The sequence below is a fragment of the Oncorhynchus mykiss genome, chromosome 30 (assembly GCF_057628025.1).
Source record: "Oncorhynchus mykiss isolate SJ-2025 chromosome 30, ASM5762802v1, whole genome shotgun sequence".
NCBI classification, from domain to species: Eukaryota; Metazoa; Chordata; class Actinopteri; order Salmoniformes; family Salmonidae; genus Oncorhynchus; species Oncorhynchus mykiss.
The window spans coordinates 2764414-2777527 of record NC_143051.1 but is presented as its reverse complement, the minus strand read 5'-3'; the positions used below and the strand labels follow the sequence as shown (position 1 = coordinate 2777527).

At 47.3% G+C, this 13114-nt stretch overlaps 1 protein-coding gene across 6 annotated transcripts; it reads left to right on the top strand.

Annotated features, from left to right (window-relative positions):
• The first annotated feature begins 4369 nt into the window (after positions 1 to 4369).
• On the top strand, positions 4370 to 12372 carry tdp2b (tyrosyl-DNA phosphodiesterase 2b). Of its 6 annotated transcripts, none has more exons than XM_036971295.2 (7): positions 4370 to 4639; positions 5624 to 5754; positions 6123 to 6338; positions 7549 to 7640; positions 10619 to 10737; positions 10839 to 11009; positions 11473 to 12372. In XM_036971295.2, exons 2-7 carry the CDS (start codon positions 5654 to 5656, stop codon positions 11752 to 11754), a joined length of 981 nt encoding a protein of 326 aa, XP_036827190.1. In that variant the 5' UTR covers positions 4370 to 4639; positions 5624 to 5653; the 3' UTR covers positions 11755 to 12372. The 6 variants fall into 6 exon arrangements, 5 of the variants coding, with proteins under 5 accessions (XP_036827190.1, XP_021422849.1, XP_036827191.1 ...); XM_021567174.3 differs by lacking the exon at positions 4370 to 4639 and adding an exon at positions 4824 to 5084; XM_036971296.2 differs by lacking the exon at positions 4370 to 4639 and adding an exon at positions 4828 to 5466.
• Positions 12373 to 13114: the final 742 nt, after the last annotated feature.

The following is a 13114-nucleotide window of genomic DNA, read 5'->3' as shown; positions in this document are numbered from 1 at the left end:
GTTCACCTGAAGGCAGGTCAACCTGAAGGCAGGTCAATGTGTTCACCTGAAGGCAGGTCAATGTGTTCACCTGAAGGCAGGTCAACCTGAAGGCAGGTCAATGTGTTCTCCTGAAGGCAGGTCAATGTGTTCTCCTGAAGGCAGGTCAATGTGTTCACCTGAAGGCAGGTCAATGTGTTCACCTGAAGGCAGGTCAACCTGAAGGCAGGTCAATTTGTTCTCCTGAAGGCAGGTCAATGTGTTCACCTGAAGGCAGGTCAATGTGTTCACCTGAAGGCAGGTCAACCTGAAGGCAGGTCAATGTGTTCTCCTGAAGGCAGGTCAATGTGTTCTCCTGAAGGCAGGTCAATGTGTTCACCTGAAGGCAGGTCAATGTGTTCACCTGAAGGCAGGTCAATGTGTTCACCTGAAGGCAGGTCAATGTGTTCACCTGAAGGCAGGTCAATGTGTTCACCTGAAGGCAGGTCAATGTGTTCACCTGAAGGCAGGTCAATGTGTTCACCTGAAGGCAGGTCAATGTGTTCACCTGAAGGCAGGTCAATGTGTTCACCTGAAGGCAGGTCAATGTGTTCTCCTGAAGGCAGGTCAATGTGTTCACCTGAAGGCAGGTCAATGTGTTCACCTGAAGGCAGGTCAATGTGTTCTCCTGAAGGCAGGTCAATGTGTTCACCTGAAGGCAGGTCAACGTGTTCACCTGAAGGCAGGTCAATGTGTTCACCTGAAGGCAGGTCAACCTGAAGGCAGGTCAATGTGTTCTCCTGAAGGCAGGTCAACCTGAAGGCAGGTCAATGTGTTCTCCTGAAGGCAGGTCAACCTGAAGGCAGGTCAATGTGTTCACCTGAAGGCAGGTCAATGTGTTCACCTGAAGGCAGGTCAACCTGAAGGCAGGTCAATGTGTTCTCCTGAAGGCAGGTCAATGTGTTCACCTGAAGGCAGGTCAATGTGTTCACCTGAAGGCAGGTCAACCTGAAGGCAGGTCAATGTGTTCTCCTGAAGGCAGGTCAATGTGTTCACCTGAAGGCAGGTCAATGTGTTCACCTGAAGGCAGGTCAACCTGAAGGCAGGTCAATGTGTTCTCCTGAAGGCAGGTCAATGTGTTCTCCTGAAGGCAGGTCAATGTGTTCACCTGAAGGCAGGTCAATGTGTTCACCTGAAGGCAGGTCAATGTGTTCACCTGAAGGCAGGTCAATGTGTTCACCTGAAGGCAGGTCAATGTGTTCACCTGAAGGCAGGTCAATGTGTTCACCTGAAGGCAGGTCAATGTGTTCACCTGAAGGCAGGTCAATGTGTTCACCTGAAGGCAGGTCAATGTGTTCTCCTGAAGGCAGGTCAATGTGTTCACCTGAAGGCAGGTCAACGTGTTCACCTGAAGGCAGGTCAATGTGTTCTCCTGAAGGCAGGTCAACCTGAAGGCAGGTCAATGTGTTCTCCTGAAGGCAGGTCAACCTGAAGGCAGGTCAATGTGTTCTCCTGAAGGCAGGTCAACCTGAAGGCAGGTCAATGTGTTCACCTGAAGGCAGGTCAATGTGTTCACCTGAAGGCAGGTCAATGTGTTCACCTGAAGGCAGGTCAATGTGTTCTCCTGAAGGCAGGTCAATGTGTTCACCTGAAGGCAGGTCAATGTGTTCACCTGAAGGCAGGTCAATGTGTTCACCTGAAGGCAGGTCAATGTGTTCACCTGAAGGCAGGTCAATGTGTTCACCTGAAGGCAGGTCAATGTGTTCACCTGAAGGCAGGTCAATGTGTTCTCCTGAAGGCAGGTCAATGTGTCACCTGAAGGCAGGTCAACCTGAAGGCAGGTCAATGTGTTCACCTGAAGGCAGGTCAACGTGTTCTCCTGAAGGCAGGTCAATGTGTTCACCTGAAGGCAGGTCAATGTGTTCACCTGAAGGCAGGTCAATGTGTTCACCTGAAGGCAGGTCAATGTGTTCACCTGAAGGCAGGTCAATGTGTTCACCTGAAGGCACGTCAATGTGTCACCTGAAGGCAGGTCAATGTGTTCACCTGAAGGCAGGTCAATGTGTTCTCCTGAAGGCAGGTCAACCTGAAGGCAGGTCAATGTGTTCACCTGAAGGCAGGTCAACGTGTTCTCCTGAAGGCAGGTCAATGTGTTCACCTGAAGGCAGGTCAATGTGTTCACCTGAAGGCAGGTCAACGTGTTCACCTGAAGGCAGGTCAATGTGTTCTCCTGAAGGCAGGTCAACGTGTTCTCCTGAGTTGATTCTTTATTTTGAAATGAATCTAGAAAACAACACTGCTGAACATATCCCAATACAATGCCAACTTAAAGTATTTCCTGGTGTTTTATTTATACAAAGTGTGTAGATATATATTTACTGCACAATTAGATACACAAAATAATCATCTTTCTTCACCCCTCCACAGACTTGCTGACTAACACAGTGGCACAGTAGCAGTGTGACAATTCCTGATTGGCTGACAGTGGCTCCGGGGTGAAGTTTCCCCCTAGCAACATGATCTAAGGTTCAGCTTCCGCTCCCCCAATCCTAACCTTTGGTGGGGAAATGCAAAACTGACCCAAGGTCAGCGTTTTGGGAAAGCACCCACCCTACATCAAGTAGCTACCAAGGTGCTTTTGAGTGTCTTTTGTGCGATGAGTTTTCCCAGAGGCTTTGCCAGTGAGGTCGACAGTAGCGAATGCCAGGGGTCCGTCCTTGCTTCAACACTGTGGCTGTGATCAGCACGTCTTCACCCACCTCGGCAGCCTTCATGTACCTGTCGGGAAACTGGTTCCATTCAGTGGCTGTGATCAGCACGTCCTGTTGAGGTCTGATTTTTATCTTTAGCTATTTTTTTTTATGTAAAAAAATAAAACACCTTAACTCGATCCAACCCCTGAGTGTCCAACATATGCCAACATTTTTGTTTTAACTACTTCAAAGTTAGAGAAAACATATTTAACGACGCTGTACGCAATTTAATTCTCAATCGCATTAGTGGAACCAAACTTCCCTCAAAACAGTCTGCTTCTCCGGGTCGCTGATTGGTCAGTTCACGTTGCTGCTAACCCTTGTATTATATTGGCTAGCTTCGCGAGGTGCGCTTGGCTAGCTTCACGAGGACGTGAAGTCTTTGCCCATCTAAGTGATGTTAGGATATATAAGTTATCCCGTATGAGCTTTTGTGCCGACTACATTATGTTGTTACAGGTGTCAAGATTATGGGCAAGTGACAGCAGTGTGTCGGAGGACCGTTCCAAGGTGTGAGAAGTGTGCAGAAGGGCATGGGATGGAGGAATGTGTAGTATTGGGGAAAGTAGTGGTATGTGTTAACTGCAGGGGTGCCCATGTGGCTGGGGATCAGAAATGTCCCGTGTGAGAGAGGCAGGTTGAGGTTTCCAGGGTTAGAGTAGTGCAGAAGTTGTCATATGCTGAGGCAGTGAAGAAAGCAGAGGAAGGGATCCTGAGAGGACTGGTGTGAGTAGTAGATCTGTACCAGTACAGAGGGAGGGATCCTGAGAGGAGTGGTGTGACTAGTAGATCTGTACCAGTACAGAGGGAGGGATCCTGAGAGGACTGGTGTGACTAGTAGATCTGTACCAGTACAGAGGGAGGGATCCTGAGAGGACTGGTGTGACTAGTAGATCTGTACCAGTACAGAGGGAGGGATCCTGAGAGGACTGGTGTGACTAGTAGATCTGTACCAGTACAGAGGGAGGGATCCTGAGAGGACTGGTGTGACTAGTAGATCTGTACCAGTACATAGGGAGGGATCCTGAGAGGAGTGGTATGAGTAGTAGATCTGTACCAGTACATAGGGAGGGATCCTGAGAGGAGTGGTGTGACTAGTAGATCTGTACCAGTACATAGGGAGGGATCCTGAGAGGAGTGGTATGAGTAGTAGATCTGTACCAGTACATAGGGAGGGATCCTGAGAGGACTGGTGTGACTAGTAGATCTGTACCAGTACATAGGGAGGGATCCTGAGAGGAGTGGTGTGACTAGTAGATCTGTACCAGTACAGAGGGAGGGATCCTGAGAGGACTGGTGTGACTAGTAGATCTGTACCAGTACATAGGGAGGGATCCTGAGAGGAGGGGTGTGAGTAGTAGATCTGTACCAGTACAGAGGGAGGGATCCTGAGAGGACTGGTGTGACTAGTAGATCTGTACCAGTACAGAGGGGGGGATCCTGAGAGGAGGGGTGTGAGTAGTAGATCTGTACCAGTACAGAGGGAGGGATCCTGAGAGGACTGGTGTGACTAGTAGATCTGTACCAGTACAGAGGGAGGGATCCTGAGAGGACTGGTGTGACTAGTAGATCTGTACCAGTACAGAGGGAGGGATCCTGAGAGGAGGGGTGTGAGTAGTAGATCTGTACCAGTACAGAGGGAGGGATCCTGAGAGGAGGGGTGTGACTAGTAGATCTGTACCAGTACAGAGGGAGGGATCCTGAGAGGACTGGTGTGACTAGTAGATCTGTACCAGTACAGAGGGAGGGATCCTGAGAGGACTGATGTGAGTAGTAGATCTGTACCAGTACAGAGGGATAAACCAACAAGTGATATATGTTTCAGTAAGATTGGGCTTTCTAGCATTTATAGCAATGGTTATCAACTGTACTGCAGGGATGAAACGGAAGTCACAGACAATTGAGGATGTGGTGGCAGCTGCAGAGAGGTATGTGATGGCAGAAGAGTTACACAGTGTGTTGAGTGGTGGTGTCCCATCCTTTCAGGCTGTTGGCCTGAGGTAGGACTAAATAGGTGCAAATAGTGGAGTGGGTTTTTAGTGAGTGTAGGGTTAGATGGTATTTGTTTTATTTAAAAATAAAGCAAAGTAATAAGGAAGTTGTACTCCAGTCAGGTAGGTGGCGGTAATGCAACATTCATTGGCTGTCAACTGCTGTTAAACCTCAAATAAGAAGAAAAAAATGATTCTGCTTCGCTTCTAAAACAAGATTACGTGTCGCTGTAAAATTGATAAAACCATGAGTAATATCTCCAAGTCCGTGTCGACTTTAGAAGAAACGAGGACTGGTCTGTGTGATGAGTTTGTGTCCGTAACAGGATCCGATAGCGCCGTGGCTCAATGTTACCTTGCTGAAAATGACTGGGAAATGGAGGTATAGCTAATTATCCTGCTTCAATCAGTCCATTTGATTAGTTAACATTAGAGGACTACACAACTTTGGAACACAGACCCCTTTTTCTGTCTGCAATGACAGAAGAGTCCAATTCAACATAAAAGTTGGTCAGAAATTATATTGCCTTAAAAACAGTTTCTAATATATAGAGTAAAATAAGTTTTTCCATCCGTTGTCGGATCGAGGCTACGCCGTGAGATATGTCTCGGGGAAAATGTAACCAACCCAGGGGTTGGGAGATGACCACGCACTTAATTAGACCACCAACTGAGAAATGGAGAATTTCAATACTGCTGTTTGTTCATCAGCATGCTAAGCTAACTAATGCTATAGCAGCACATTGGATTCGACAACACTTCCGGTAGCTGCTCATCCCAACGTTAGGGCGTCTTATTTCCATGGAATCCAACGCGTTGGACATTTAACTTCACGTAATTAACTATCACTTTAGTTTTAAGGTCTGGAGGAAAAAACCATTAACCCTCTCTATACTGCATGTATGTTGTGTTACCTTTCAGAGAGCTCTGAACTCATTTTTCGAGGCTGACATGGAGGCAGTTTTTACAGTGGAAGATTCACCAAAGAAGGACATCAGCCCCCCTAAAGTTAAAAGACGGAAATTGGACAAACCACAGGGGAAAATAGACTGGTATGTATTGTGATATATATTCATGCGTTGACCTGTCTACAATATCAATATTTATTTAGTCATTTTGGTAAGTGTAAAATAAACTGTGGGCCTCTTTAACCATTATTTAACAAGTTATTTACAGTGCTGGTCTAGATATTTTCTGTAATCCAGTGTTTCCCAGTCCTGGTCCTGAGGGCCCAAAGGGGGTGCACATTTTAGTTACTGCCTTATCAATTACCCTCAACACTTTTTATTCAAATAATCAAAGGCTTGATGATGAGTTGAATCAAGTGTGTTAGTGCTAGTGCAAAAAACGAAATGTGCACCCCCTTTGGGCCCTCGGGACTGGGAAACACTGCCCTAATCTGTCCTTGCAAATCCTGCAGCATTGACCTGACCACAGAAGAGCCTGCCTGTTCCAGCAGCAGCAGCGCCAAGTCAACCAACTCCTCCAAGTCAGTGGAACCCAAAGCTGAAGTTAAAACCTCGGGCTCTGAGGAGCAGGATGGCGGCAAACTGTCGCTGATCTCTTGGAATGTAGATGGTCTGGACACCGTGAACCTGGGAGAGCGTGCTAGAGGCCTCTGTTCCTATCTGGCCCTGTGAGTCGCTGTTGGTTAGCTGTCTTTAGTCAGCCGTTATGGGACCATATCAAATACTTTCCTTAACATCCTCACTCTTAACCCGGCCCGGGGGTTTAGGGAACAGCCGGCCCGGGGTTTTAGGGAACAGCCGGCCCGGGGTTTTAGGGAACAGCCGGCCCGGGGCTTTAGGGAACAGCCGGCCCGGGGCTTTAGGGAACAGCCGGCCCGGGGCTTTAGGGAACAGCCGGCCCGGGGCTTTAGGGAACAGCCGGCCCGGGGCTTTAGGGAACAGCCGGCCCGGGGCTTTAGGGAACAGCCGGCCCGGGGCTTTAGGGAACAGCCGGCCCGTGGTTTAGGAACAGCCGGCCTAGTGTTTTATGGAACAGTCGGCCCGGGGTTTAGGGAACAGCCGGCCCGGGGTTTAGGGAACAGCCGGCCCGGGGTTTAGGGAACAGCCGGCCCGGGGCTTTAGGGAACAGCCGGCCCGGGGCTTTAGGGAACAGCCGGCCCGGGGCTTTAGGGAACAGCCGGCCCGGGGCTTTAGGGAACAGCCGGCCCGGGGCTTTAGGGAACAGCCGGCCCAGGGTTTAGGGAACAGCTGAGGTTTAGGGAACAGCCGGCCCGGGGTTTAGGGAACAGCCGGCCCAGGGTTTAGGGAACAGCCGGCCTGTGGTTTAGGAACAGCCGGCCTAGTGTTTTATGGAACAGCCGGCCCGGGGTTTAGGGAACAGCCGGCCCAGGGTTTAGGGAACAGCCGGCCCAGGGTTTAGGGAACAGCTGAGGTTTAGGGAACAGCCGGCCTAGTGTTTTATGGAACAGTCGGCCCGGGGTTTAGGGAACAGCCGGCCCGGTGTTTAGGGAACAGCTGGCCCGGGGTTTAGGGAACAGCCGGCCCGGGGTTTAGGGAACAGCCGGCCCGGGGTTTAGGGAACAGCCGGCCCGGGGTTTAGGGAACAGCCGGCCCGGGGCTTTGGGAACAGGGGCTCTGGCTTTTGGGTCTATGTAGAATACACACAACCTATGTGAAAGGCAAGGCTAACATCCTTCCTCTAAACTCAAGGAAATGTCTCTGGGTTAGCCTACACTTCAGGCAGATCCAAAACGTCACGGGGGAATTATGGGACAAAATTCACAGAAACGTCTTTTGCATTTGACATGGACACTAGTTGTGGATATGATGGGTCTGTCTGTTAACATACTTTAACGTCGTTCTCTCCTCTCCTTTAAGGTACACCCCTGACGTGGTGTTTCTGCAGGAACTCATTGAACCATATGTTCAGTACCTCAAGAAGCGAGCCGTCAGCTACACCATCATTGAGGGTATGGTGTGACAGTTTTACCATATCAAGATAACACCTACATTCCCATCGATGCATGCGCAATTAGTCACAGAAAGGGGGGATACCTTGTCAGTTGTTCAACTGAAATGTGTCTTCTGCATTTAACCCAACCCCTCTGAATCAGAGAGGTGAGGGGAGCTGTCTTAACCCAACCCCTCTGAATCAGAGAGGTGAGGGGAGCTGCCTTGATCAACATCCACGTCTTCGGCGCCCGGGGAACAGTGGGTTTAACCTTTCTGATCTCCCCATCCCGGATCCGGGTTCGTGAATACAGACTCAAGCTCATTACCATAACGCAACGTTAACTATTCATGAAAATCGCAAATGAAATGAAATAAATATGCTAGCTCTCAAGCTTAGCCTTTTGTTAACAACACTGTCATCTCAGATTTTCAAAATATGCTTCTCAACCATTGCAAAACAAGCATTTGTGTAACAGTATTGATGGCTAACGTAGCATTTAGCATTAGCATTCAGCTGGCAACATTTACACAAAAAAACAGAAAAGCATTCAAAAAAATCATTTACCTTTGAAGAACTTCAGATGTTTTCAATGAGACTCTCAGATAGCAAATGTTCAGTTTTTCCTGAAAGATTATTTGTTTAGGACAAATCGCTCCGTTTTCTGCGTCACGTTTAGCTATGAAAAAACCCCTGTATCCAGGATTGTGTAAATCTATCAGCAAGCTCATTAGCATAACACAACGTTAACTGTTTATGAAAATCGCAAATGAAATGAAATAAATATGCCATCTCTCAAGCTTAGCCTTTTGTAAACAACACTGTCATCTCAGATTTTCAAAATATGCTTCTCAACCATAGGAAAACAATAATTTGTGTAAAAGTAGCTAGCTAGAGTTAGCATTTCGCGTTAGCATTTAGCGTTAGCATTAGCGTTAGCATCCAGCACGCAACATTAACAAAAACATAAAAGCCTTCAAATAAAATCATTTACCTTTGAAGAACTTCTGATGTTTTCAATGAGGATACTCTCAGATAGCAGATGCTCAGTTTTTCCAAAAAGATTCCTTGTGTATTAGAAATAGCTCCGTTTTATACATCACATTTGGCTACCAAAAAAAATCCATAAATTCAGTCCTCAAAACGCAAACTTTTTTCCAAATTAACTCCATAATATCGACTGAAAACATGGCAAACGTTGTTTAGAATCAATCATCAAGGTGTTTTTCACATATCTCTTCATTGATACATCGTTCTTGGACACATGCTTTCTCCCCTGAATCAAATGGTAAAGTAGAAGCAGCTGGCAATTGCGCACCGAATTCGACGCAGGACACCAGGCGGACACTTGGAAAATGTAGTCTCTTATGGTCAATCTTCCAATGATATGCCTACAAATACGTCACAATGCTGCTAAGACCTTGGGCGAACGACAGAAAGTGTAGGCTCATTCGTTGCGCAATCACAGCCATATAAGGAGAGAATGGAAAACAGAGCTTCAGAAATTCTGCTAATTCCTGGGTGATGCATCATCTTGGTTTCGCCTGTAGAATGAGTTCTGGGGCACTTACAGACAAAATCTTTGCAGATTCTGAAACTTCAGAGTGTTTTCTTTCCAAAACTGTCAAGAATATGCATAGTCGAGCATCTTTTCGTGACAAAATATCGCGCTTAAAACGGGAACGTTTTTTATCCAAAAATGAAATAGCGCCCCTAGAGCTCTAACAGGTTAATTAACTGCCTTGCTCAGGGGAACACTGGGTTTAACTGCCTTGCCCAGGGGAACAGTGGGCTAACTGCCTTGCCCAGGGGAACAGTGGGCTAACTGCCTTGCCCAGGGGAACAGTGGGCTAACTGCCTTGCCCAGGGGAACAGTGGGTTAACTGCCTTGCCCAGGGGAACAGTGGGCTAACTGCCTTGCCCAGGGGAACAGTGGGCTAACTGCCTTGCCCAGGGGAACAGTGGGCTAACTGCCTTGCCCAGGGGAACAGTGGGCTAACTGCCTTGCCCAGGGGAACAGTGGGCTAACTGCCTTGCCCAGGGGAACAGTGGGTTAACTGCCTTGCCCAGGGGAACAGTGGGTTAACTGCCTTGCCCAGGGGAACAGTGGGCTAACTGCCTTGCCCAGGGGAACAGTGGGCTAACTGCCTTGCCCAGGGGAACAGTGGGCTAACTGCCTTGCCCAGGGGAACAGTGGGCTAACTGCCTTGCCCAGGGGAACAGTGGGCTAACTGCCTTGCCCAGGGGAACAGTGGGCTAACTGCCTTGCCCAGGGGAACAGTGGGCTAACTGCCTTGCCCAGGGGAACAGTGGGCTAACTGCCTTGCTCAGGGGAACAGTGGGTTAAACTACCTTGTTCACGGGCAGAACGACAGATTTTTACCTTGTCAGCTCGGGGATTCGATCCAGCATCCTTTCAGTTGTTGGCCCAACACTAACCACTTGGCTGCTTGCCGGGCAAGTTGGATGCTGAAACAGAACCCGTGTCTTATGTATTTTTATGCCAAGGTAATGGGTTCGATTCCTGCTGAGGAATGTAATGTTGCTTTGAATAAGTATCTGCTAAATGGCACATACAGTGGGGCAAAACAGTATTTAGTCAGCCACCAGTTGTGCAAGTTCTCCCACTTAAAAAGATGAGAGAGGCCTGTAATTTTCATCATGGGTACACTTCAACTATGACAGACAAAATGAGGGAAAAAAATCCAGAAAATCACATTGTAGGATTTTTTATGAATTTATTTGCAAATTATGGTGGGGCATTGGAATGAACATGAGCCAGCATCCCTGTGGAGCGCTTTGGACACCTTGTAGAGTCCATCCCAGACAATTTGAGGCTGTTCTGAGGGCAAAAGGAGGGGGTGCAACTCAATATTAGGAAGTTGTCCCTAATATTTTGTAGAATCTCTTGTGAGATATATATATATATATATATATATATATATATATATATATAAATTATGCCATGACAAACACATTTTACTTCCTCAATGTCAGGAGGCAAGGAGGGGTACTTCACTGGTTTGATGCTGAAGAAGTCCAGAGTCAAACTCCTGAATAGTGACATCATCAGTTACCCGACCACTCAGATGATGAGGAACCTGCTCGTTGCTCAAGTAGGTCCACACTGATTTTAAAACCCCAGGAGTCTCAACGGGTCATTGTCTTTATTACTACACAGCTTATCGTAGCGCTGTGCGTGTCCATTCGTCCTCAGGTGACGTTCAGGGACCAGGAGCTGTGTGTGATGACGTCCCACTTTGAGAGCTGTAAGGGACAGGCAGAGGAGAGGATGAAACAGCTGAGTGTGGTGCTGAAGAGGATGAGGGAGGCTCCCACTAACGTGACTGTCCTATTTGGAGGGGACACTAACCTGAGGGACGCCGAGGTTAGGTCTCTCTGTGTGTTAACCTGAAACCATTCTTTCTCATCGATATCACATTTATTTATAAAGCCCTTCTTACATCAGCTGATATCTCAAAGTGCTGTACAGAAACCCAGCCTAAAACAGCAAGCAATGCAGATGTAGAAGCACGCTGGCTAGGAAAAACTCACTAGAAAGGTCAAAACCTAGGAAGAAACCTAGAGAGGAACCAGGCTCTGAGGGGTGGCCAGTCCTCTTCTGGCTGTGCCGGGTGGAGATTATAACAGAACATGGCCAAGATGTTCAAATGTTCATAAATGACCAGCAGGGTCAAATAATAATAATCACAGTGGTTGTCGAGGGTGCAGCAAGTCAGCACCTCAGGAGTAAATGTCAGTTGGCTTTTCATAGCCGATCATTGAGAGTATCTCTATCAATATCTCAAAAAGGAATCTGTCAACCCTTGATAACTTTATTTCTGTCTCAGGTGACCAAGGTTGGAGGTCTGCCCGGTGGGGTGTGTGACGTGTGGGAGCAGCTGGGGAAGCAGGAGCACTGCAGGTACACCTGGGACACCAAGGCCAACAGCAACAAGAGTGTACCGTATGTCAGCAGGTGTCGGTTTGACCGCGTCTACCTCCGACCGGCCAAGGAGGGCCCCGGGTCCCGGATGACCCCAGACCACATGGCCCTGGTGGGTTTAGAGAAGCTGGACTGTGGTCGCTACACCAGTGATCACTGGGGAATCTACTGCAGCTTTATCCTTTAGCTTCTGAGACTTAAGGGTCCTGTCCCAAATTGATCCCTGTAGTGCACTGCTTTTGACCAGGAACCAATATGAGACGGGGAACATGTTTGCGTGTCCCAGCAGAGGCTAGAGTCTGAAGAGGTTAACTTTCCTAACGGACAGTTAAAAAGGTTATAGTTGCTCTAATATTGGATCGGTAGCAAGCACAGTCTCTGTATGGCCACTGACGGCAGGATCAGAGACGGCTGGCTCACCTTTATTGTAGTGCCTTGAGCTGAGGACAGGAAGGTTTCAATCTTGCCTTGGTCACCTCACGCCTAACACACCCTCAGAATGGAAATGTTGAATGTCCTAAATGCCTCCCTATTTTAGTGCACTACTTTAGACCAGAGACCATAAAACTGGTGAAAATGAGTGCACTATATAGGGAATAGGGGTGTCATTTTGGACAGCAGCTGTGCGGATCTTATCCCAGTGTTTAAATGCTTTATGCTCTCGTCTCCTAATAGGCTTTGGCTCTCAGTTTTTTATTTCAATATGTGTTTGGTTTTAATAGCAGAAGTCTTACATGTGATGATGATTTCCCTCAAATCTGTTTTTAGTCCTGGACATTGAAAAAAATACATTCTGGAAATAAAAGGCTTGTTTTTCTTCACCAGAGAGGCTTCTAATGACATCGTTTAAACACCTAGGGAGTGACGTTGCGCAAATTATCAAGTCAAAATGCTTAGCAATTTCCATGACAAAGGTTAGTTTAGGAGACATCTTTTCCCGTCTCACTGCCTTCTGTCAGAATTTGATTGGCCAATTTTTTTATTTTTTTTTAAAGGAAGAAAGAGGACATGTCACGAGGCTCTGCTAAAAAGCTTTTTCTTCAAGTTGGTGTCCTTGCCAACGATCCTCAGCCTACACAGCATGTTCTCTCCTCCTGGTCTCAGATTAGATCAGATTTCATTTTTGGTCCTTGCTGAAATGTCAAGCACGGAAACAGAATTAGATGAATTGCTATTTAGAGTCAAAACAAATGACCCTCGTAGCATTTTGCTACGCTACAGCAACATGGACGGAGCAAACTGTTACATTTATATATAATGCACATATTTTACCCAGTTACTGTTAACTCAAGGAAATTAGTCGATTGAAAACAATTAATTTGACCCTAATCTATAGCTTTCACATGACGGAGAAAACAGTTCTGTTTTTCACAGATACCTTTAAATAAAAGGTAGGGGCGTGGATCATAACCAGTCAGTATCTGGTGTGACATCTCCCCTTCACATACAGTTGATCAGGTTGTGTTGTCCCACTCCTCCTCAATGTCGGTGGGAACGAGGTTTAATGGCTTCCATTCAGTAGACTTGCTTTGCTTCTTTAATATGTG

What these genes read in the sequence shown, in the direction of transcription:
- tdp2b (XM_021567174.3), top strand. Translation starts at nt 4,950, where the DNA reads ATGAGTAATATCTCCAAGTCCGTGTCGACTTTAGAAGAAACGAGGACT. An exon ending in CTCTGTTCCTATCTGGCCCT is followed by an intron (nt 6,339 to 7,548) that starts GTGAGTCGCTGT and finishes CTCTCCTTTAAG; the next exon opens with GTACACCCCTGACGTGGTGT. An exon ending in CTAACCTGAGGGACGCCGAG is followed by an intron (nt 11,010 to 11,472) that starts GTTAGGTCTCTC and finishes TTTCTGTCTCAG; the next exon opens with GTGACCAAGGTTGGAGGTCT.